General features: G+C 35.8%; 1 protein-coding gene across 4 annotated transcripts in view; it reads left to right on the plus strand.

The window, feature by feature from the left end:
- MTDH (metadherin) overlaps positions 1 to 19,873 on the plus strand; it is a 57,585-nt gene extending 37,712 nt beyond the window's left edge. For all 4 annotated transcript variants that reach the window (XM_054590301.1, XM_054590302.1, XM_054590303.1 and 1 more), the window contains 5 exons: positions 4,052 to 4,176; positions 10,195 to 10,302; positions 12,727 to 12,867; positions 14,849 to 15,005; positions 15,662 to 19,873. In XM_054590301.1, coding sequence (XP_054446276.1) covers positions 4,052 to 4,176; positions 10,195 to 10,302; positions 12,727 to 12,867; positions 14,849 to 15,005; positions 15,662 to 15,732 — 602 coding nt within the window. In that variant the 3' untranslated portion in view covers positions 15,733 to 19,873. The remainder of the gene's footprint in view (positions 1 to 4,051; positions 4,177 to 10,194; positions 10,303 to 12,726; positions 12,868 to 14,848; positions 15,006 to 15,661) is intronic.
- Positions 19,874 to 21,894: the final 2,021 nt, after the last annotated feature.

The raw sequence follows: 21,894 nt of genomic DNA on the forward strand, positions 1-21,894 counted from the left end.
GATATGAAAGCACTGATTTTGGAAAACATAGTCTGTACTTTGGGAAGAATGATCAGTATGTGCCAAATAGAATTGAGGAGTTACTGTAAGAAAATAGTGGTGAGGTGTCTTGGGCCACTGTGGGTTGAGGCCAAGGAAAACTGAGCAAACAAATCTCTAGGCTTCTTAACTTGGGGAGAACAGCTCCACTTTCACCTAAGAATTCTTGCAATATGAAAAATGTGATTGGTTGCTGAAATAAAAGACTGAAAAAACACGTATCCTCATGACTCTGCACTTAAAGTAAAAAGTGTCAGGAACACTACCTTGATCTCAAGTTTGTTATGCTGTATTGGCAGCCTCTTAAGTCCAAAGTTTCTCTTTAGGCTCATTTCCTCTGTGAATTTTATTTTTTTTGTGTTACCATCTTTAATGCGGCTAATTTTGGTACTCAGCGAAATTACTTATTCCTTCTAAATTTGTAGAGGGCATGATTTAGTATTTGACATTACTAATCCACAAAACGCACACACACTAGCTTTCCATTTAACAGCGTAATATGATTAATATATTGACCCTCTGGTTAGAGGCATCATCATTATTTGACAAAAAGGCATTGCTTCTACCCAGGCACTTGAATATAACGTTAAGATGCTAAAGCACAGCATCTTATTTTTTAAGGGCAAATGTTAATCTATCAATTATTTTGATCATAAAAGAACATCATCATCATCATCATAACCCCTATAAAAAGTCAGATATTGGATAGAACTTTGTTTTTGTTGCCACTGCATAGTGAAGGAGTTAAGAGCATGAACTTTGAGGACTACCTGGGTTTAAATCTTACTTCTTTGCCTTTGCCCTTAAGCAGATACATGATGGTTATGCCTCAGTTTCATTACTTGTAAAATTAGTAATTCTTTTCTTCTCCCCACCCCTCACAGAGTTGTTGAGAGGATTAAATGATACAATACATATAAAGCACTTAAAACACTGGCCAATGTTATAATATTCTAGTAAACATTCAGTATGTGCTACGCTGGAGAAAGTCTTTCTAACATAATTGTTTTTGTTTTATTAAAGTTAGTACTGAATTAAGCTCTGACAAACAGCTGACAGCCATTTTTTTGACTGAGAGAAAATAGAGGTTAGCGATGAGATGCTTAAACCTAAAACGTTATTCCTTGAGCAAATTAAATGGACAGACAAATTGCTTACCATTTTGAAGATAGCTAATATACGGTTCTTTGAAAAGACTTTGGCAAACTATTGGGGGAATTTTGAGAAATAAGAAATTATTCATAAGTGGAGAAACCTATGCTACAAATGAAACTGTACTTATACAGTTTTAAGGAAACTATGTCTAAGAAGTTTATTTATTAGCACATTAGGCCCATGAATATTTAAAACTACATATTGAGAAGTCTTCTGTTGACAGTTTTCAGGTTTAGGTGATTTATCTGTTGTTTTAAAATACTTGTATTTGATCCCAGTTAATTTAAAAAATCCAAAATCAATAAACATGGAAAAATTACCAATAAAGTTTTATATAGCCAATTGAGATTGTGATTCTGTTAACGTTCTTATAGAAGTTAAACTGTAGTACAGTTAATCCCCAAACTTTATGGCCATCTAAGCTTTTAAAAATATAATTTTACTAAGTACTTCGCTGGATCTTTATCTCCCATGCCCCCATATTTATTAAGAGAATAGTTTATATGTTAGTATATTACTCATTCACTTGCCTGAACTTGCTTTCTTAATGAAAAAAAATAAAATTTCTTTTCTGGAAAGAGGCCTTAGAGATCTAGTTTATGGACAGCAATTTTCCAAATCTAGGTTTCTCATTTGCGAGGTTTAAGCAAAATCAATGATAGCTTTGGCATTCAGATCTCTTTACAATACTATTAACAAGTGCTTGGTATAAGACAAGCAATTGATTTTAGACATCTACTAGATTCGTTTATACTTGTGAAAATGATTTTTACGTTAAGACACACCAAATGTATCTTATTGAGATTTATTAGGATTATGAAAAATAAAATCTTAACTGTATATGATAGTTTAAAAATTGGTTTTCTATTATAAAAACAATAGCTAGCATTTATTGAGCTCTTATTGCATTGCTGTGAACTCCTTTACATGTATTTTCATATAATCCTCTGAACAATCCTATGATGTAGATACATAGCCCATTAAGGTTAAGAAATTTAACATAAATCACATAGTTATTAAATGGTAGAGTAATATTTATATGTAGAACTATTTGACTGTAAGGTCCATGTTCTTAACCTCTCTGTTAATGCTATGTAATACTGGCTCAGGATACCTACTTATGTTAGCAAATTCTGAAATATAGGAAGGGACTTCCTACTGTGGAACACGCTTCACACTTGTAATCGTTTGTTCCATGTTTTTCCACCCCATCTCTACTGGTTTAGCCTTCTTCTCCCTTTCCACAACCGCTGTGACAGAATCTATCACTCTGTCTATTGTACTTACCTCTCTCCATTCCTGAATAGACAGACTATGAGCTCCATGGGGGTGGGGAAAGTTATGTCATACTGATCTTTGAGCTAGGTAGGTATCTCTGGTACCGTCCTAGCTCAAGTTCTTATATATAGTAAGTGCTTAATAAGATGAAATTTCTGAATTCCACGGTTAAGATATATCTGTTATTAATGTATTATTTTCTTGTATCTCTTCCTCCTATAAATTTGGAATCATACAGTACATAATCATACAGTTATATCTGTGACTTTTTTTTCTGTGACTTTCCCCCAGATCTTTATATATTCTTTCAAAACAGGTTTTAAAGCCTTCATGAGGTTATATCATAATACCTCCCTTTTAAATAAAAATAATAGAGTTCACATGGAAAAATAAGAATAACAAAGGAAACAAGAGTAGTGCTGGCAGATTTGTTTTCCTAGATAATAAAATGTATTACAGAGTTATATTTATGTATGGCACTATGCCAAAAATAAATCAGGGGAGTAGAACAGAAATTCCAGAAACGGACTGAAACATATATAAAAGAATTTGGTATTTGATGAAAGTAGCATTTGGCATTATTAGGAAAAGGTTGGATTTTTCAGTAGAACAGTATGCGAAGTCTAGACTTGTTAACTCTTTAGAAATAAAGCCTAACATTTGTCATCTTAAACCAGTGTAAATGAAACCTGGCTATGAGTTGTCATTGCAGGAGTATATATGCAAGTGTGTAGATTGTCTTGGAGAAGGGAAGAATTAACTTTAAGAGCTACTTTTTTAATCAGGGTAAAGCCAAAGAATGTTTTTCCCTTTTAGAATAAGCCAGTGATAGCTCCCCAAAGAAGGTAAAATTCAATGTCTCCTAGGGTGAAAGAAAGGAATTTAGACGTCTAGAATAAAAATATACTCTTGAGAATAGGATGACAGAAGCCGTGAAAGTGACTCTACAGTTTTGGAATGAAGGTACGAGCACTAAAAGAGAAAGGGAAAAAAAGAGATGAAGTATCCTGTCATGGCAGAGAATTTGAAGTAGAACCTAATCTTGAGAAGCTCTTAAGGAGGGGAGGGAGTATAGGGAAAAATGACAGGTGGGGAGCCTAATTTGGGCACTGCTGTGAAAGGTTATTAATTCTGTACCCTAAAAAAATAATCAATTACAAAAATGTTGTAATGATCAGAACAAAGAAATGACCAGGTTTTAGACCAAGTCAGGCCTAAACAGTGCAAAGAGAGTAAATTCAGGAGAGGGATAACAAAGGAAGTAGGGAGAGTGATATTAAATAGTTACTTCATTAGTTTTCTGGAGTTTCTTAGAAATTCATGTAGTTAACCATATGATGTGCCCAGTAGAAGCTGGGCAAAGATTTTTTTTTTGTTTGGGGGGGGGGGGGGGGTTTTGGGTTTTTTTGTTTGTTTTACTATCATGTTACTGGATTTTTTTTCCCTAACTTTTAAAATGTGCTTGGGAGAAAGAACAATAGTTAAAATTACAGCTCAGTTCAACATAAGGAATTTTAGTTTTAGCGTTTTGTATTTTGGCAGAAATGATAGATACCTAATTCACACTGTTAACTTTTAGATGGTCTGTCTTCTGCTGATCCCAGCTCTGATTGGAATGCACCAGCAGAAGAGTGGGGGAATTGGGTAGATGAAGAAAGAGCTTCACTTCTAAAGTCCCAGGAGCCAATTCCTGATGATCAAAAAGTGAGTAAAGGGATTGGCGGGTATGTTTATTTCTTTACATCCAACTATATTAGAATTATTAGGGGATGTAATCTGTAGTCTAAGAACATCCAGTGGTTGAATTGCTTCAGAGAGGCATCCGATCATATTTACTTCAATCATCGTTTGCCTGCATGCCTTCTCTGTATCACCTTTCTATCCCCACAAATTATTGAGGACTCTTTGTGGAAATTACTGTTAGACATTGAGAAGAAAACAAATAACAGTTCCTGTCCTCTTATCAGAATTATTATAGTGGCCTACCAGCTCTTACTGTGTTTTAGAAAAGAGTAAATTGGTTTCCAGTGAAAGATTAAGGAAGGCTTCATAGCAACTGACAGGACTGAGAGCATCATGAAAAAAGCACCAACACAAAGAGATAGGTAACATGTTTGGGGGGTGCATAGTACACATGTGTGGAATCAGCTGGTGATAGGATCAGTTATTTAATTGCCCATCTTCCCCTTCTAGGCTGTATTTCTTAAAGAAAGGGACTGTGGAGTTTTTGTTTTTGTAGCTCTAGCAACATGCTTCGCATTAAGTAAATGAATAAAAAAAAGAAAGGAAATATATATACCTTCCCACATTCTTATGCAATTCTGTTAGTACTCAGAACCTGTTGACAGCTTTTAAACTAGAGATAATTATCACTAGGGTTAGGAAAAATTAGTCTCGATATTGTGGAAAAACAAGATCAGTTTGAGAGGCTATCTGTACTTTCTAGGGTAAGCAGTAAAGAAACCATTACGTGAATCGAGGTAGAAGATAAGGAACTAAGTCAGTAGCTTTGAAAAATAAATGTAAGCAGTATCTACAAGAGACATAAAGGTTTTGATCAGACTTTGCTATGGGGTGGTTATAGGAAGAAGGGTGAAAAGTCAAAGAGGCTCTGAAGGTAATAGGACTATCAATATTCAACGAACATTAACTGAGCATCCAGCATGGGTCAGATATTGTGCTAGTGGAGAAACAAAGATAAATAAGTCACAATTACTGCCTTCAAGGGGCCTGCAGTCTAGTTAGGGAGGAGAGGGAGGTGATAGGCACTTTTTATCAATAGATAAAAATAATGCATGGTATTTGTTGGGTATTATGGAAGAATGTGGGAGTTTTAGCAATGGCATCCTAGAGATAAAAGCAGAATGTGACAAAAAGCATGGGCAGAAATGAGACTGGAGAGGGAGGCAGGGACTGGATTCTCGAAGTCCTTGAATGTCATGTTTTAAACCTTGGGTTTTATCCTATAAATAATGGAAGAATTTTAAGCTAAAGTGGTTTTGGTTGATTGGTTGGTTTTGGTTTGTTTGGCTACTATGACAACCCATGTAGAAAAAAAGAGCGGAGGCATATGTGAATAAAGGCAGGGAGACCGATTTAGGGGTGCTTTAGTAGTCGAAGACAGTAGTGGTAAGAATGGTGTATGTAGTAGAGGACAAATTTGAAAATAACTTTACGTAAAATCAACAGAGCGTGTGATTAGAACTGAATGGGGAATCATCAACTATGCTTCCAGGATTGTAGCTTGGATGGCAGGGAAGCTCGAAATGATACTCCCAGCAGAGAAAATATAGAAGCCAAAGCTAGTTAATTGAGGGAAAATGGTTGGTTCAGTTTTGGATATGTTAAATATGGGGTGTTTAATAGTTATACCTGAGAGAAGTTGGTCATACCATGTTAAAGCTTAGGGAAAAGACCTGTATTTGGAAGATATTAGTATATGATGAATAAAACTCTGAGGGTGGGTAAATCTGGGGAAAAATGTATAGAAGTGGAAAAGATGAGTGGAATGAGCATAGAAATCTGGGGAACTCCCTATATTTAAGGAGAAATAAAAGCCCATGAAAGAGACTAAGGAAGGAGAGTTCTGGATCACAGCAGCTTAAGATATTTGCTCTCTGGTAAATTTAAAGCAGTTTATTGAAATAGTAGCCATATTGCAATAAGTTGAGTAAATGAGGGTTAAAAAATAGTATTAACAAGAATAAGACTTTTAAGTTTGGATAGGAATGCAGGGGAGGTAGTGGATGACAGCAAGCTGTGGTGTCAGGAAGGGTTTTGTTGGAATGTCTTGTATTTTTAATGATAGGAGAGATTTTAGTGCAGGGCTCAGCAAACTTTTTAATAAAGGGCCATGCAGTAATGCAAAAGTAACCATAGGTAATACAGAAGTGAACTTTATTTACAAAAACTGTCATTGGGCCAAATTCATAGCTCGCCTACTGCTTCAACATATCTGTAGACAAAAAGGGAAATAAATGATCTCGAATAAAGTAAAAGTTAAATATAAATTACAGAGATTTGACTAATAGAATAAGATCCCAGCAGTCTGGGGTGGGGGGGCGGATATTTAAGATACAAGTGGATTGTGGGTTGGCCTTTAATTGGAAGTAATACCTCTCATCTTCAAGGACCAGAGTAAGGGAGAGGCCCTGATGGGATTCACTGCTGAGAGTGTAAATAAATGTAGGGGACGGCAGTTACGGGGTAAAGTGAAAGTCTCCGGAGAAAAAGAACAAGTTTTAGGTTTGCCCCACAAAAGCTTCCTAGAGTTTGCTGGAGCTGAGAGAAAGAGGGGTGCATGGGCAGAGCACAGAGGGTATTTAGGGCGAGAAACTACTCTGTATGATGTGATAATGACGGATGCAAGTCACTGTATGTTTGTCCAAACTCATATTCGCACACCACTAAGAGTGAACCCTATGATGAACTACAGACTTTGAGTGATAAGGATGTGTCACTGTAGGTTCACCATTCTGAAGGGCATGTTGATTAGGGGCACATGGTGGGGGGTTCTGTGCACATGTGAAGACGGGGTTGTATATGGAAATCTCTACCTTCTGCTCAATTTTGCTGTAAACCTAAAACTGCTCTAAAGAAAACTACATTTTTAAAAAAGCTGTTTAGTAGTACCTTAGCACACAGAAATCATTCTGATATTTATTGAATGTTTAGTGAATGTACAACTAAAAGTCTGTTTCTCTAACTTGAACTTCCTGGGGCCTGATCATCAGAATTTTAACAGAGGAACTACTGAATAAACTATCACACATCGTAGCAGTTCTTTTTTCTGAGTATATTCAGAGATCTCTTTTACACTTCTAAGCAAAAATGCTATGCCATCAAAATAGCCATTTAGTTGGGGAATGGATAAATAAAATGTGATCTATTTGGCCCTGACTGGTGTGGCTCTGTTGGCTGAGTCATCATACCGCAAAGCAAAAGGTCACCAGTTTGATTCCCAGTCAGGGCACATGCCTAGGTTGCCTTTAATTGGCAGTAATACCTCTCATCTTCACGGACCATAGTAAGAGAGAGATCCCTAATGGGATCTCATACACGTTGGTCAGGGCATGTACGAGAAAGGCAACCAATGGATGTTTCTCTCATACATCAATGTTTCCCTCTCTACCTTTGCCTCTATCTCTTTAAAAAAAAAAGTGATCTGTTTGTGCAATGGCATACTACACAGGTTTTTAAAATGAATTAAATAAAGCTATCTTAATAGATCAATATGACTAGGATCTCAATGAATGATGAAGAGCAAGTTACAGAAAGATAAAATAATGATACTATTTATGCAAATTTTGTAGGGGGAAAGACAGATAAGTTTATAGAAAAATTGATTAGATGGACACAGAAGAAGGTCATGATAATGTTTACCCCTAGGTGGGTAGTGTGGGAATGGGACTGAGAAGGCATATAAAGGAATTTTTAAGTTTTTCAGAATATCTGAGTTAAAAGGTGGTATTGAGTTGATTCCCGCCTTTTTCCCATGAACAAAAATAATGTTTTGCCTTTCAGAACTACATTTCTCTTGTGGTTGGATTATAGTTAGCTAAGTTGTGCAGCATTTTGTTTTGTTTTTCTGTCTGCTAATAACTTTTGTCAACTATTGTGGTGGTTCATGAGACCTCCCAAATCATCCTAATAACTGTGGTTCTGAGCAGAGAAATAGCAGTTACCCACATCATCTCTTTCCATAAAGAAAGCATAGATATCTTGGCTAGTCTTTGTTTATTCTGTGCGGCATAAACGGAAAGCACTTTTCCATAGAAAACTTCAACTGCATGTTATATGCGAAGAGATATCATCAATACTAATAATATGAATTTAACAGTTCTAATTCACTGGTTTTGTCAAGCAGAATGTTATTTACAATGACATTCTCAAATCCAATTATTTAATTAAGCCTTTTATTTGGAAATTATTAGGAAGTCACATTCACTTGTAAGAAATACTAGAGAGAGATCCCCTGTACCCTTCACCAAGTGTCCCTCAATGGTGACATCTTGAAAGCTATGCCACAGTATCACAACCAGGATATTGGCATTGAGGCAAACAAGGTACAGAACATTTACATCACTTCAAGGATCCCTCATGTTGACATTTTTTTATGGTCATCTTTTCCCTCCCATTCCCACCCCTTTTTAACCCCCTAGCAATCCAGTAAGTAACCTGTTCTCTGTCTCTCTAATTTTGTCAACTCAAGAATGTTCTATGAATAGAATTCTATAATATGTAACCTTTTGTTACTGTTTTTTCACTGAGCATAGAGAGCCATCCAGATCATCGTATGTATCATTTGTTGGTTCTTTTTCACTTTTGAGTAGTGGGCCACGGTCTGGATATACCTCAGTTTACAGGCATACCTCATTTCATTGCACTTTGCTTTATTGTGCTTCACAAATGTTTTGTTTCTTATAAATTAAAGGCAAGATCCTCCAACAGCAAAAAGATTACAGCTCACTTTATGGCAATACTTGCTTAATATTGGTAGTCTAGAACTGAACCTGCAGTATTTCTGAGGTACAACTGTAGTTAACCATTCTGTTGGAGGACATTTGGGTTGTCCTTTGAGGAGAATGACAGTTTGGGAATGTTATGAATAGAGTTGTCGTACATAGTCATGTACAAATTTTTATGGGAACATAAGTTTTCAATTTTTGAGGATAACTGTCTAGGAGTACAGTCCCTGAGTTGTATGGTAGTTGCTTATTGAATATTCTAAGAAACTGCCTGTTTTTCAGAGTGGTTATACCACTTTATATTCCCACTTGGAATGCATGAGTGATCTTATTTCCTTGCATCCTTGCCAGCACTTGCTGTTGTCACTGTTGTTTATTTTAGCTATTATGTTAGGTATGTAGTGATAACTCATATTTTAGTCTGCATTTCCCTAACTGCTAATAACATTGAACTTCTTTCCATCTGCTTCTTTGCGGTATGTCCATCTTCTAACATGAAATGTATGTTCATATCTTTTGCACATTTTCTAATTTTTTGCTGTTGAGTTTAGAGTGTTATTTATAGAGTCTAGATACAAGTCCTTGATTGATATATAGTTTCCAAATATTTTCTCCCACTCTGTAGCTTCTCATTCTCTTAACAGGGTCAAATTCAATTTTTTTTAATTTTTATTTTTATTGATTTTAGAGAGATACAGGGAGAAAGAGAGACATCAGTTTGTTGTTCCACTTATTTATGCATTCATTGGTTGATTCTTGTATGTGCCCTGACCGGGGATCAAACCCACAACCTTGGTGTATCACAGTGTCCCCAACCTTTTTGGCACCAGGGACCAGTTTTGTAGAAGACAGTGTTTCCATGGAGGATACATGCTCTAACCAACTGAGCTACCTGGCCAGGGCCCAAATTCAATTTTAATGCAAATAGTTCTGTATTTGAACTCTGAAGTAAAACAGAATTACCTATCCATTGAAATTTTAAAATCCAGAAACTGCACAGCTCTTTAATTGATCTTGTAGTAAGTAGTGAAAGATGAAAGAAAATGTGATCAATCACAGACAATAGAAGAATGAAGTTCCATATACTTTATTTTTTTAAGTATGTAATTTCAGATCAGTTTTTATTGCTTGTTACTAATTTTTATTAGTATTTAGGAAATAAAGACTAAACCTAATAAATAAAATTATTTCATAATACTTTTCTGAATAATGAAAACCAGTTGGCTAATTTTAACACTTTTACTTTTAACATTAGGTTTCAGATGATGATAAAGAAAAGGGAGAGGGTGCTCTTTCAACCGGGAAATCTAAAAAGAAAAAGAAGAAAAAGAAGAAGCAAGGTGATGATAACTCTCCTGCACAGGTAGAATATCTAACAAGATTCATTCATTAAACACCTACTGCTGAAATGTGCAAAGAAAATGTATAGATGCTAAGAATATGTAGGGATAAAATACACAGTATGAGACATCAAGTGTATTTGAAAATTTACAGAATATTTTAAAGATTTCATACATCACACTAAAAAAAAGAAAAAACTTCTGTTCCTCTAAAAAATATATCAAAAGTTGTAAACCCAAAAGTAAATAAAATTCTAAATTAGTCCAGATGCATTTTGGTTTATATTGTGCTAAATACAAAAGGGGGTACAGTATTTTACACAGACAGAAATTCCCTTTGAGTAACTGGAATTTAGCAAATTAGAATTTTAGCACAATTAGAAAAACCATGTGCTTAATGAGTGGAGTCTTTAACTTGACTGAGTCTTTTGACTCTTCCCCTTAGTATCCTTTCCTGCTTTTTTGGCTTCTAACAAGTTTTTTATTGCTCCTCCATTTTCCATTTCTTTTCTTTGATCTTTCCTATTTGGGCAGAATTTTTTAAATTATAGATGAGGAAATCATTTTAATTTCTAACATACTAGATTACTAGAAGTATCCATGGGATTTATTTTGAAAGCATTGTATCACCGTTACAACTTATGAAAATCTTATTTCTTACAACCATGTTAGATAATCGTTTTCATTTCTCTAAATGTAGGAGGTAGCCAAACTTTTAAGGAATAGCTTACATGTAATTTTCCTATTTGTTCTATTTTGGAAAAAGTTGCTGCAAGACTTTTTACGGAAATTATGTGTTTAGTTTTTGTTGTGGCTGTGGGAAGCACAACCCTTTATAAATGATACCGATTATCATTGTTTTTTCTCTGTAGTAAGAATTGATGGGTATTAATTAAGGCTAATGTGACTAAGATCAATGGATATAAAAAACTAAAACTATATAATAGGTGTGCTTTTTCTATTAGCTAATCTAGCTGATGAGAAATTTATTGACAGCTATTCTTTGTTAGCCAATACCACCTGAAATCCATTTAGCCAAACTTTTCCTGGATTTCTGTGACTTAACTATCACCTTTCTGTGTTGCAGATTAGACGGGTTCCTTTTAGAAGAAATTTTGAGGGATAGATATTATTTATAAATTTCAACTTACTGGAAAAAGTTATTAAATTGTGAAAATTCCATTGGTATTTTGATGATATTCTTTTTAAAAATGTTTGATCTGTTTTTTTAAAACACATGGAATAAGTATAAAGGCTTTAGAGTCATGGCCTTTCTTCAGATTTCAATTTTGCCATTGTTTAAATGACATCCATGAGGTTCTCTGTGAAGTATGTGGCACACAGTATCCCACCTATAAATGATTACATTTTTTAATTTGCTCTTTTTTCAGTAAAATTGCCTTTAATTTTTGGTGTTTGGCTGGTGGGGTTTTTTTAACATTAGAGTTCAGCATAGCAAAGAACCAGCTAATATCTGCTCGCTAACTTGTACAGATTGCAAGTCTTACATACACACTTCCAAAGCTATTTGCTCAACCTAAATTCAAAATTTTGAATAACTGTCTAAACCCACTATCATTATGAACAAGTTATATAGAATGTCAGTGTTGGAAGGAAACTTACAAGATCATCTTATTTAGCCAATTATTTTTAAAAATGGATTTGTATGTATGAGTTTGCTAAAGAACAATATAATTCACAGTGATGATTCTATTTAATATATTTACTTATTTCACATGCTTAAGCATGTAATGTGCTTTAGAATTACTTTGTTGAAACTTTTTTAAAGTCTAAAAGCCTAAGAATGGAAATGTTAAAAATTGATAGGACCTTAGAAATTATCTTGGCAAATTTTATTTTATAGTTGAGAGAAGTAAGGTTCAGGGAAACTAAATGGTTTGTCCTTGAAATTATACAAATAAATGGTGTTGTGGCCAAAACTGAAATTCCTCTCTCTGTCCTTTCTGCTATGTAAACTTAATTTGTCTAGAAATGCAAATTTTGTATATAAATTTTTCATTAATTGAAAATTATGAAATCATTAAGTGAAATGCTATTTCCGAAGTCTAAGTTCACTTATCAACTAATTCACTATGTACATTTTTTAAAAGAAAAAAATACTGGTTTAGTTTATTCTGTTCGAGTTGTTTTAGTAAATTAGAAGGGTTCCTTTGGGATATGAGTATATTGTTTTTTAATTCATAATTGATTTAAATCTCTATAGAAAGCAGAGATGATAAATGTATAGTATGTTCCAAATGTATCTGTGTATTACAAATTTTTGAATAATTGTTTTAATATTCTCTTTTAGACTGGACAGCTTCTGAACTAAAAAAAAAAAAATTTTTTGGAATACCGTCTGGGCATAATTAGTACAAAAAACAAATAGATTTTAATTAGTAAAAATGGGTAATTTATATCATCTGATAGACTACTTTTCTGTGTAGGACCCAGAAGAAATAGAAAAAGAGATTAAAGAAGAGCTTCCAGTGAATACCTCTAAAGTCCGTCCAAAACAGGAAAAAGCTTTTTCTTTGAAAACCATAAGCACTAGTGATCCAGCAGAAGCACTCGTCAAAAATAGCCAGGTGATTTTTTTATATTTAAGGAATAAAATTTTGATGGTATAAAAATTGCATAATTAATACTTTATTGAAGTATTATGCTGAACATTAAAAATACTCAAAATAATTTATTCCTCACAACAGCCGTATAAGACAGGTAGTGCCTATTATGTAAGAGAGGTTATGAAATTTGAATAAACTTGTCCAAAGTCATATAACTATCAATGGCAAATGCAGACCTGCTAGGCTGTACTTTCTCCTATTAAATATCTAGGCATGTAAGTGATTGATAGATCGCTGAAAGAAAATGTGACTGGTTGCATTTTCCATAAAGCATGCACATGATAGACCATGGTCCAGCCTCTTGAAATGTAACATTCTTGAAATATGTGCCTTCTGTGGAAGTTTTTGATATGTCTGGAGGCACCATTTTCCAAAAGCCCTAGGCCAGTGATTCCTATTTAGGTGAGTATTATATTAAATTCTCCTGGAGTTACATGGCCCATTTATGAACTCATTCAAACAAAAATTATTGGGAACTATATGCCACACACTATTTTAGATTCTGGGGATACATCAGAGAACAAAGGAGACAAAAAAAAAATCTCCGCCATTGTAGAGCTTATATACTTAATGAAAGCTTTAGACAAGTGTCCGAATTACCACTAAGAGAATTTGTAAGTGTCTTGTATAAAACAATCTTAACCATTCTTCCTATTTGTATTTGATACTTTTATTTCCCTAAGAGTATTTTGAGACAAAAGGATGTGATCTCAATACATTTATAGGTTTAATAGTAGGACTACAAAGAGTCACTTGACATTTTGATGTTTTATTTATTTTCGGAAGCCACCTTGTAAGGAATATTTGAGTCTTTTTGTGATTTAACATAGATAAGTGAGAGACAGAGGAGGAAAGGAGATTAAAAGTAATAAAACTTTTGGGTATGAAATAAATACAGGGAACATTAAGAAAGCTGAACTGAACAACAGAAATGCTGCTCCAGATACCTGAAGTAGGAAGAAAGAATGCTAGCGGTTATCTGGGTGTGCACGGCTTCCTCCTTTTGTTCCCTTTCCCATTATGCTTTCTTGAACCCATAGAGCCTGGAAGAACAAAGGGCAGGGGAAGCATTGCTTACCCTTGTTTCTGTACGCAAAATAATGATCACAGATAAAGCTAAAGGGTTAGATGATCTCCTACCTATCTACTAAAGCCTCAACGTACTCCCAATATTGGAGATTCTATTATTACTTGGTTCTGACAGTTCTTTAACAGACCCCAGTGAAGCAACTCAGTTCACTTACCTCCTTCCTGCGCCCAGGTTGAAGAGAGAAGCAAAACTCAAGAGGGTAGACCCTAAGCATTATGATTTCACCACCAGACTGGATAAAACTGAAGATTTGGACCTGAGTTTAAGTCGCTTTAATTGGCAGTACTAATAGCCATAGTCAGCTTTTGTCTGAGGTCATCTTCTTCCTTGGGTAGGAAACTCAAGTTATTGCTGCTTCTGTTTGAGATATCCCTACCCCTTGAGAAGACAAAAAGGGGTATCACCTATTGACAGTTGTGAAATTAGCTATTTTCTTTTTGTCTTTCACATGACAAAGTTTTGAGGTATTGAGAGTGAGTTGGTGGGAAGCAGAACCACTGAAATGCTAATAAATATAGCATTTTTATGCAATTTATTTGCATAAATTGCAAATAAAATCATGCAATTTATGAAGAAGAGAAAAATATAAAAGTTAATGATAACAATTTACTCATATTTGAGATTCAATAAACATCTTATAAGTTTAAACATTCATTTTTATCTCAACCTGTAGTTGTGGATATTGTAGGTAAAGATATATTTGGATATGTCACTAGAGGGCAGGCATGAGTTGTGTTTCTGGAAAACATCTTAGTATTTACGTGCTGCTAAACAGCCTCTAGATATTAATATGGCATTTAATTTTATTTGAAATTTCTTACAAAAATCTAAAGTAATCGTATTCCAAAATAGCCAATCAAGACTCTTCCACCTGCTGTTTCTACCGAGCCATCTGTTATTTTATCAAAAAGTGATTCTGACAAGAGCTCTTCCCAAGTGCCACCGATGCTGCAAGAGTCAGATAAATCTAAGTCAAATACTAAGCAAAATAGTGTGCCTCCTTCGCAAAGTAAGTAGTCTCATTTTTGGTTCTTTAGTGTGTTCTCTGTACTGTTTATAAGTGTTACTATCTTAGAAGTCTAAAATAGTTAGACTTCTGACCTTAGAGCAGCCTTGTCCTTCCTTTGCAAAGCCTTGATTTCTTGGAACCTTGTAGAATCAGCTCTGAGGGCCAAGGAGCTAAATTCACTCCAGGAGAGAATAGTAGCCAAGGACAAACACGGAGGACTTGTCCTCCTGGTCTGTCCAAAACTTTTGGGGAATACATCTTCTAGAAACTTCAGATTATTTTGTCCCTCCTTCCTTCTTCTCTCCCTTAGTTACCTTTAGTGTCCATTTTACCCATTTTCATTTCTATTACTAGATTGAGCCATACTATATGATCATTTTTTTAGTCAAAACTGGTAAAAAGTCGTCCATATGGTTAAACCAAATAATTCATTGACATTGAAAGGACAAAGAGGAAGTCGGACATAGAATAACCTAAAACATGTAACTAGAACTTGAAGACTTAAACAGAAAATTTAGATCATTCTCAGTGGATTTTAAAGCATGCTTTCATTGATACTACTTTTATTTTTAAGACATAACAGTATTTACTACCCTCCTAACTTTTTTTTTCCTCTCTCTCTCTCTCTTTTCCCTTTTTCTTCTTTTCCCCTTTAGCCAAGTCTGAAACTAGCTGGGAATCCCCCAAACAAATAAAAAAGAAGAAAAAAGCCAGGCGGGAAACGTGAATTTTCTTTTCCTGAATTGGACATGTGTTTGCAAACACTGTCTTGAAGATTATGCTGTTTATGCAATAATTTGTGAACATGTACAGAGTTTTATATAAATTTAAACCAATTTTTAAAACAAAACTGTGAACACAACCACCATAAAAATGGAATCAAAGGAAAGTTAATTTATGAAATTAAGAGGTCAGCAGAATATACTACAGTGCTGGAAGACACTGGGGGAAAGTCTTTTCAATTTAATGAGAACGATCTTAATTTAAGAATATTATCCTGGTTTTACAACAGTGCCCTGTTTACAACAGATTGTGCCCTATCTCATCTGCAACTGAGGAAAAAAGGATTCTTATTAGAGAGAAGGTTGCCTGCATATTAGGCAACTTCTTGGATTTTATGCACGGAACTTATACCATTTGAATCTGTTTTATGCTTAAATCAAAAGTGCTTTGATCAGATGCATAATCTGCCATATCTTTACATATTTGTTTGTATTAAAGGAATCACAAGTGCAAATAAAAAAATCATTTATCATTTACTTAACTAAACTGTCATGGTTTAGTTTACAATTTTTAAAAAGTTCTTAATTAAAACATTGAAAATGCAATTGACACTTATGGCTTACGAAGTTATTTTTGATAGTCTTACATTACTTGAATTGTTCAAAGTACAATATATTTTAAATTAAGAAAGGTAAACTATATGTATTTGTTTTATACTTTTAAGGATGAGACTCACAAATAATGCTCTTGCTTATGATTTGAAAACTTTCAGGCAAAATGCAACTTACATTTTTTCTTTCCCTAGCAATTACTTTTTTCCAGCGTCTCTCTTCTTCATTACTAATATTTTTTTTGACTTTAAAAGTGAAATCTTTCACAAACTAGTTCTACAGACAGAACTTTGAATATATGATGGAGAATGAAAAACTAGAGTCAGACAGCTTTAATTGACATTGTCAAGACCTCCAGTTATCAGGAATACATTTTTTTACTGCCTTAACCTGTAGTGCGTAGAATATGCATCAATTTCTTGAAGGGGATTCGTGTTTTTATAAGAATTTTCATGTAATTATTACAATCATGGTCAAATAAGGAACGTTTCCTGCTTGAAACTGTATTGATTTAAATGATGTGTGAGCTGTTTCCCATTTTCAGGCACTGTGTAATTCTATTGTAATAAACTGGCAGGTGTCTTTGTAACTATAAATAGTGCATGCTCAGCCATGTACACTGTAAATAGCCTTTACCAAATGTGTTTGACAAGGACCATAATTAACATCAGTTAGTGAATTGTGATTTTTTTTTAAAGCCATGATTTATTTGATGTTATTGGCTTAATTGTTTTTATGTGACGCCAAGAATGAAACTGTTTAGCTGTAACCAATGGTACTGATCTATCCATCCAACGCTGTCTTCATTATATTTGATTGTGGTTTGGTAGTATTGCATTGTCAGTCCAGGGAGGCTAAAGAAACAAAATGGTTTTAGTTTTGCTGAAGACTGGCCTTATTAATGTACAGCTTTCCTAACAGGCGATTATTAACTTCTATCAGGTGTTAACATCTGTTTCAGGAACATGGCAGTATGTTTACATGTCAGAAGTTTTGTTTAACTCTATGATATTTCTAAATTGATTTGTTTAAATAAATTCAGCAAATGGATAGCATTGTTTTTATTCGCTTCAATATTGGGGTAAATATGCTGAAGTGCCAGGAATGCATTTCTTCAAATGACTTTATTCTGTTAGCTTTACATAGATGATTCCTAAATAGATCCAAGGACTCCTAAGTTGCCAGCACTTTGTAAAGATCTGACAAAGGAGAATTCAGTAGGGAGTCTAATTTTAGGATGTGCCAAAAGATCTGTGCCCAAAACATTTAATTGAACTCTCTCAACTCTACCTCACCATTTCTTTATCTTAGAATTGTGTTGGCTTTATTTCTCCCAGTCAACCACCTATGCCAGGTGTTAGAGGGGCTGTCTTTTAAGGAGAGATGAAGAGTGGAGATGGAGAAGTGCACTGCTAACTTGGGATGGGTCCACCATTATACCTCTGTCCTTTCTTTCTGGCTCAAGAGCTAGGACATGGATATTATATTTTATGATATGTCAGCTCTGAGTGATAATAAGTTCATTCTCTTTCACATGCGTGAGGTACAACTCTTGCACAATTACAGTATTATTGATTGCTCTTTACCTGTCCCAGAGGTCCTTATGTGACATGAAAGTAGTTTCTCAAATCTAAACACAGGAACTGTTGTTCCCCATCATCAACTCAGAAGGCACTTAAATCAAGTAGTGATTCAGGGAGGAGGGAGGGCTCTCTCTTGTCCTCTGGGGGCTTGGATTAGATGCTCCCCAAACTGTTAGCAGAGAGATAACTGATCCCTTTAGTCTTTATCAGGTCTGGAGGGGAACCTTGTTCTGATTAGCAAATAAGGCTCCTAGAGAAACTACTTTAGAATCTTCCTAATCCCTCCTGTCTCCACATATGGAAAATTCTTCCCTATTATGGATCAGGGAGTAGTAGTGGTTTAGGATTTCCCCCAGACAGGAATCCTACCTATCTATACTCTGGACTAAGTGAAACATTAGTTGAGAGGGTCCAAAAAGTATTGAAATAAAAGGTCATTAATGTAATTTACCATGTTTACTTTGTGCATGCATTTTGTTGGCAGGGGGCGGGCAGTGGAAACCATTCAAATCTAATGTTATTATTTCATAGGCTAATCTGGTTTGTATTGGGGTTAAAAATATTGAAGGGCAATATTTAACTGCAGAGTTTAGTTTTTCTTAATTAAAAGCAGTCCTCTATTAATATAGTGTGAAATATTTTTCAAAATTTAGAATTTAGGTTTAAGATGTCTCATTAGATGTCTTAAGTCTTTCCTGTAAACTCGTTGCACAAACTGGAATTACTTTCCAAAAGACTTAGGGAATGAAAATATGTTATTTGTAAAATGCATTGAGATTGTAAATAAAACAAACCATTTTTGTTTTGTTTAAATTGCTCACCATAGTTCTCTTATGGGGAGGGTCTTCTCAATTATTTTGCATCTTAAAGTAGTCTAAAGTCATTTACTTTTTGATGTTCTTGATGTTTCTGTCCGAAACCAAAGGAGCACTTGCGGCCTTTCCCAGTCACGTATTTGGAGTGGAGCACCTCCTAGAATGCCCGTTTGTGACACTATGGGAAACAGCGTCCGTCTCACATCGTGCTGGCGGTGGGTGTAACTGCTACCAGGTGCACCGTGTGGGGATGTGTCAACCTATAGATTAAGGAAACGACTCAAATTTGGTGTTATGTGTTAGTCTGGCTATGTCTCCCAATAATAGCAACTTAAAAGATCGTTTGTTTCTCTCGCATGTAAACGCCTGGAAAGGCAGCCCAGGACTACTGTGACTCCACAGGGTCAGGGATCCACACTCCTGTGTTGCTCCTCCCTGTTCTCAGCACATGGCTTTCCTGTCGTGGGCGGCACAGAGTTGCATCAGCTGGAAAGGCCCCGCCAGCATTTCTGCCGCCTGCCTTTAAGAACAAGTCTGACAAGTTACTCACACCCCCATGGGCTTATCAACCCAAACTTAATCACTGGCTCCCGAGCTACAAAGAGGGATGGGAAATAATCCTTATTCTGGGCTGTCAAGGGCCAGATTAACATTTCACAATTCATTACTGAAGAAGGACCAGGGAATTGGGGATGAGGCACAGCGCATAGTCTGCTGTAAGGTTGACGTGCACTGTGTATCCTTCACCCAAGCATCATTTTTAAGATCAGGTTTTAGCTTATTCAATTCAGCAGAAATTGTGAAATTTCTTGGATGCTGATCCAAATAGCAGCTAATAATGTTCCAATTTATATGTAATAGATTCTGGAGGAAATTTCTGCCCCTCAATGAAACCTTTAAATTCAGAGAAAAGCTGAAAGAAACTTAGTAGCCTATCACATCTACTGTGAGTATAGATTATAACAAGTTTCAATGGAATTAGCCTGGTGTATAAAAAAAAAGGCATTACTACTATTCTTTCTAAATAATGGGAGAATAATTTTTAACATCAAGACAGGTATATGAGGTGCATTGTAGGATGTTTGCTTACCAATAATCATTACCGAGGTTGAAGAATAGGCTAATTTGAAGAAAAATTTAAGTAAATTCAGGATCATCCCCGTGCTAATGGCATTCTCATTTGTATATGTGTGCTTTTTTTAATTTATTGTATCAAAACATTTAAAATGAATAAATGTAACATGTACATAAATTATAAAGCATAATAAAATGAACACCTGAAACCACCATTTTGTTTCAGACATAGAACATTACCAGTGGGGATATTGGGGGTGAACTTGACTTCTGTTGTGGTCTGGTAACAGGGTCAAGGGGAAAAAGCCATGGGTGAAAACAGCTGCCCTCAAATGCCCCAACTTATCACAGGTCCTTTTCGGTGCCAGAACTGGCTAATGGTCCCAGGTGACATCTGGCCTCATCATGGGAAAGTGTCAGAGCAGCCTCCCTGGCTTTGGGAAACTAAAGTTTGGGGGCAATGACTCTGCATGTGTATGGTGCCCCCGGAGTTGCATAGCACACACGACGTGGCAGGTTTTCCACGAGGGTGGGGGACAGCGAGGCCCCGGCCCTGAGCTTACCTGAGAGGACTCCAGAGAACAGCAGGTGCCCGGCTGAGGGGTGGGGCTCCTTGTGAAGCTGGCTCAGGGGCTGCATACTTCCTCACGGGCACCGCGACAGGGCGTATGGCAAAACAGCGAGAGCCATTAGTCACTTAGGGGAATGACGATTTCTTTCTCATCTACACCATCTGTAATAAAAGGTCATCAAAGTTGTGACTATTCCCATTTCTTACCAAAGTGAAATGACCACGATAATGACAGATGTAAGGAAACCTGCCTTTGTCCTGGAATGAGGAAAGGCGGCATTCTGTCATTAGCAAATAAAATCCAGTAATTTATCAAAAGGCAAATACCCATCAAAGATGCGAGTGTCAGCCGGTGTCAGGAAATTATTAACATACTTCATTTTATCACAAAATTGAAGCAGAAAAAGGGATCACGACACTGCTGAAGAAGTTTCTAGATATCCAGTCATTCCAAATTTAACTTTTTTTAAGCTTAAAATAAGTGAAATAGTAAAATCATCATGATTAAAATCAAAGCAACGTAGGGTTACCTGGTAGCCCACATTGTCTTAAGATGGGTTGGGAAAATTTCCCCGGAGGCCCAGAGACCTGAGAAAGAGGCTGACAGGTCCACCATTAATTACATCAAGAGTTTATTAAGGAAATTATACAGAATGCCTGTGGCGGGCACCAAAGAATTATACGGAACCGGGCAGGAGAGGTAGAGGTACTCGTGCCTGACCCAGCCTGCAGAAGGGGAAATACCTGGCCCAGGAACCAGTGCGCCTGCGGCGCGGAGGCGGCCCTCAGCCGGCCTCAGGGCTGTGTGGGAGGCAGTCTCTGTCCTGCTAGGCTGTCTCTGGCGTCCAGCGCCAGTCACTTCATGGAGCGGTCTCTCTTCCACAAAGATGAATTTAAAAAGTGGTATAACATCAGAAAAGAGAAATTATTCTTTTCCTGATTGTATACCTAGAAAAACCAAGATAAAAAGCAGCCAGCACTGGGGAGAGAATACACTAAAGTAGCTGATACACAAAAACTGAAAGAGTTTTCTGTACTAGATTTAGCACCTAGACACAGAAATAGGGGAAAAAATTCTGATGACATCACAACTAAAACTATCGTATCTAGAAATAAATATTTCTAGAAAGACAGGACCAAGTGAAAACTGTCAAGTCTTACTGGACAGAAAACAATCTGACAAATGAAAAGCTGTTTATCCTCTATTTAGAAAACAAAAATACCAATTTTTCCAGAGTTCATATATAAATTGAGTTCAGTTTCAATCAGAATGCAATAGATTTTTGAAAGTACCTCAAAGATAGGGAAACAAATTATTTGAAAAAGATCAGGTAAGAAAAGTAGTGGGGAGCAGCCGGAGGGGAGGGAACTAGCCTTATGAATACCAGACATCAGAATCAAATACAAAATGGCTTGGTGCCTATCAGGATTCTTAGCTGTAAAGTCCAGCATCCCCTTTGGCTAGTTTAAGCTGAAAAGTTTAAGCACCAGGCCCAGCAGGTCCTTATGCCA

Source organism: Pteronotus mesoamericanus, unplaced genomic scaffold (assembly GCF_021234165.1).
Source record: "Pteronotus mesoamericanus isolate MK-2021 breed Mesoamerican mustached bat unplaced genomic scaffold, CSHL_Meso_final scaffold_174, whole genome shotgun sequence".
NCBI lineage: Eukaryota > Metazoa > Chordata > Mammalia > Chiroptera > Mormoopidae > Pteronotus > Pteronotus mesoamericanus.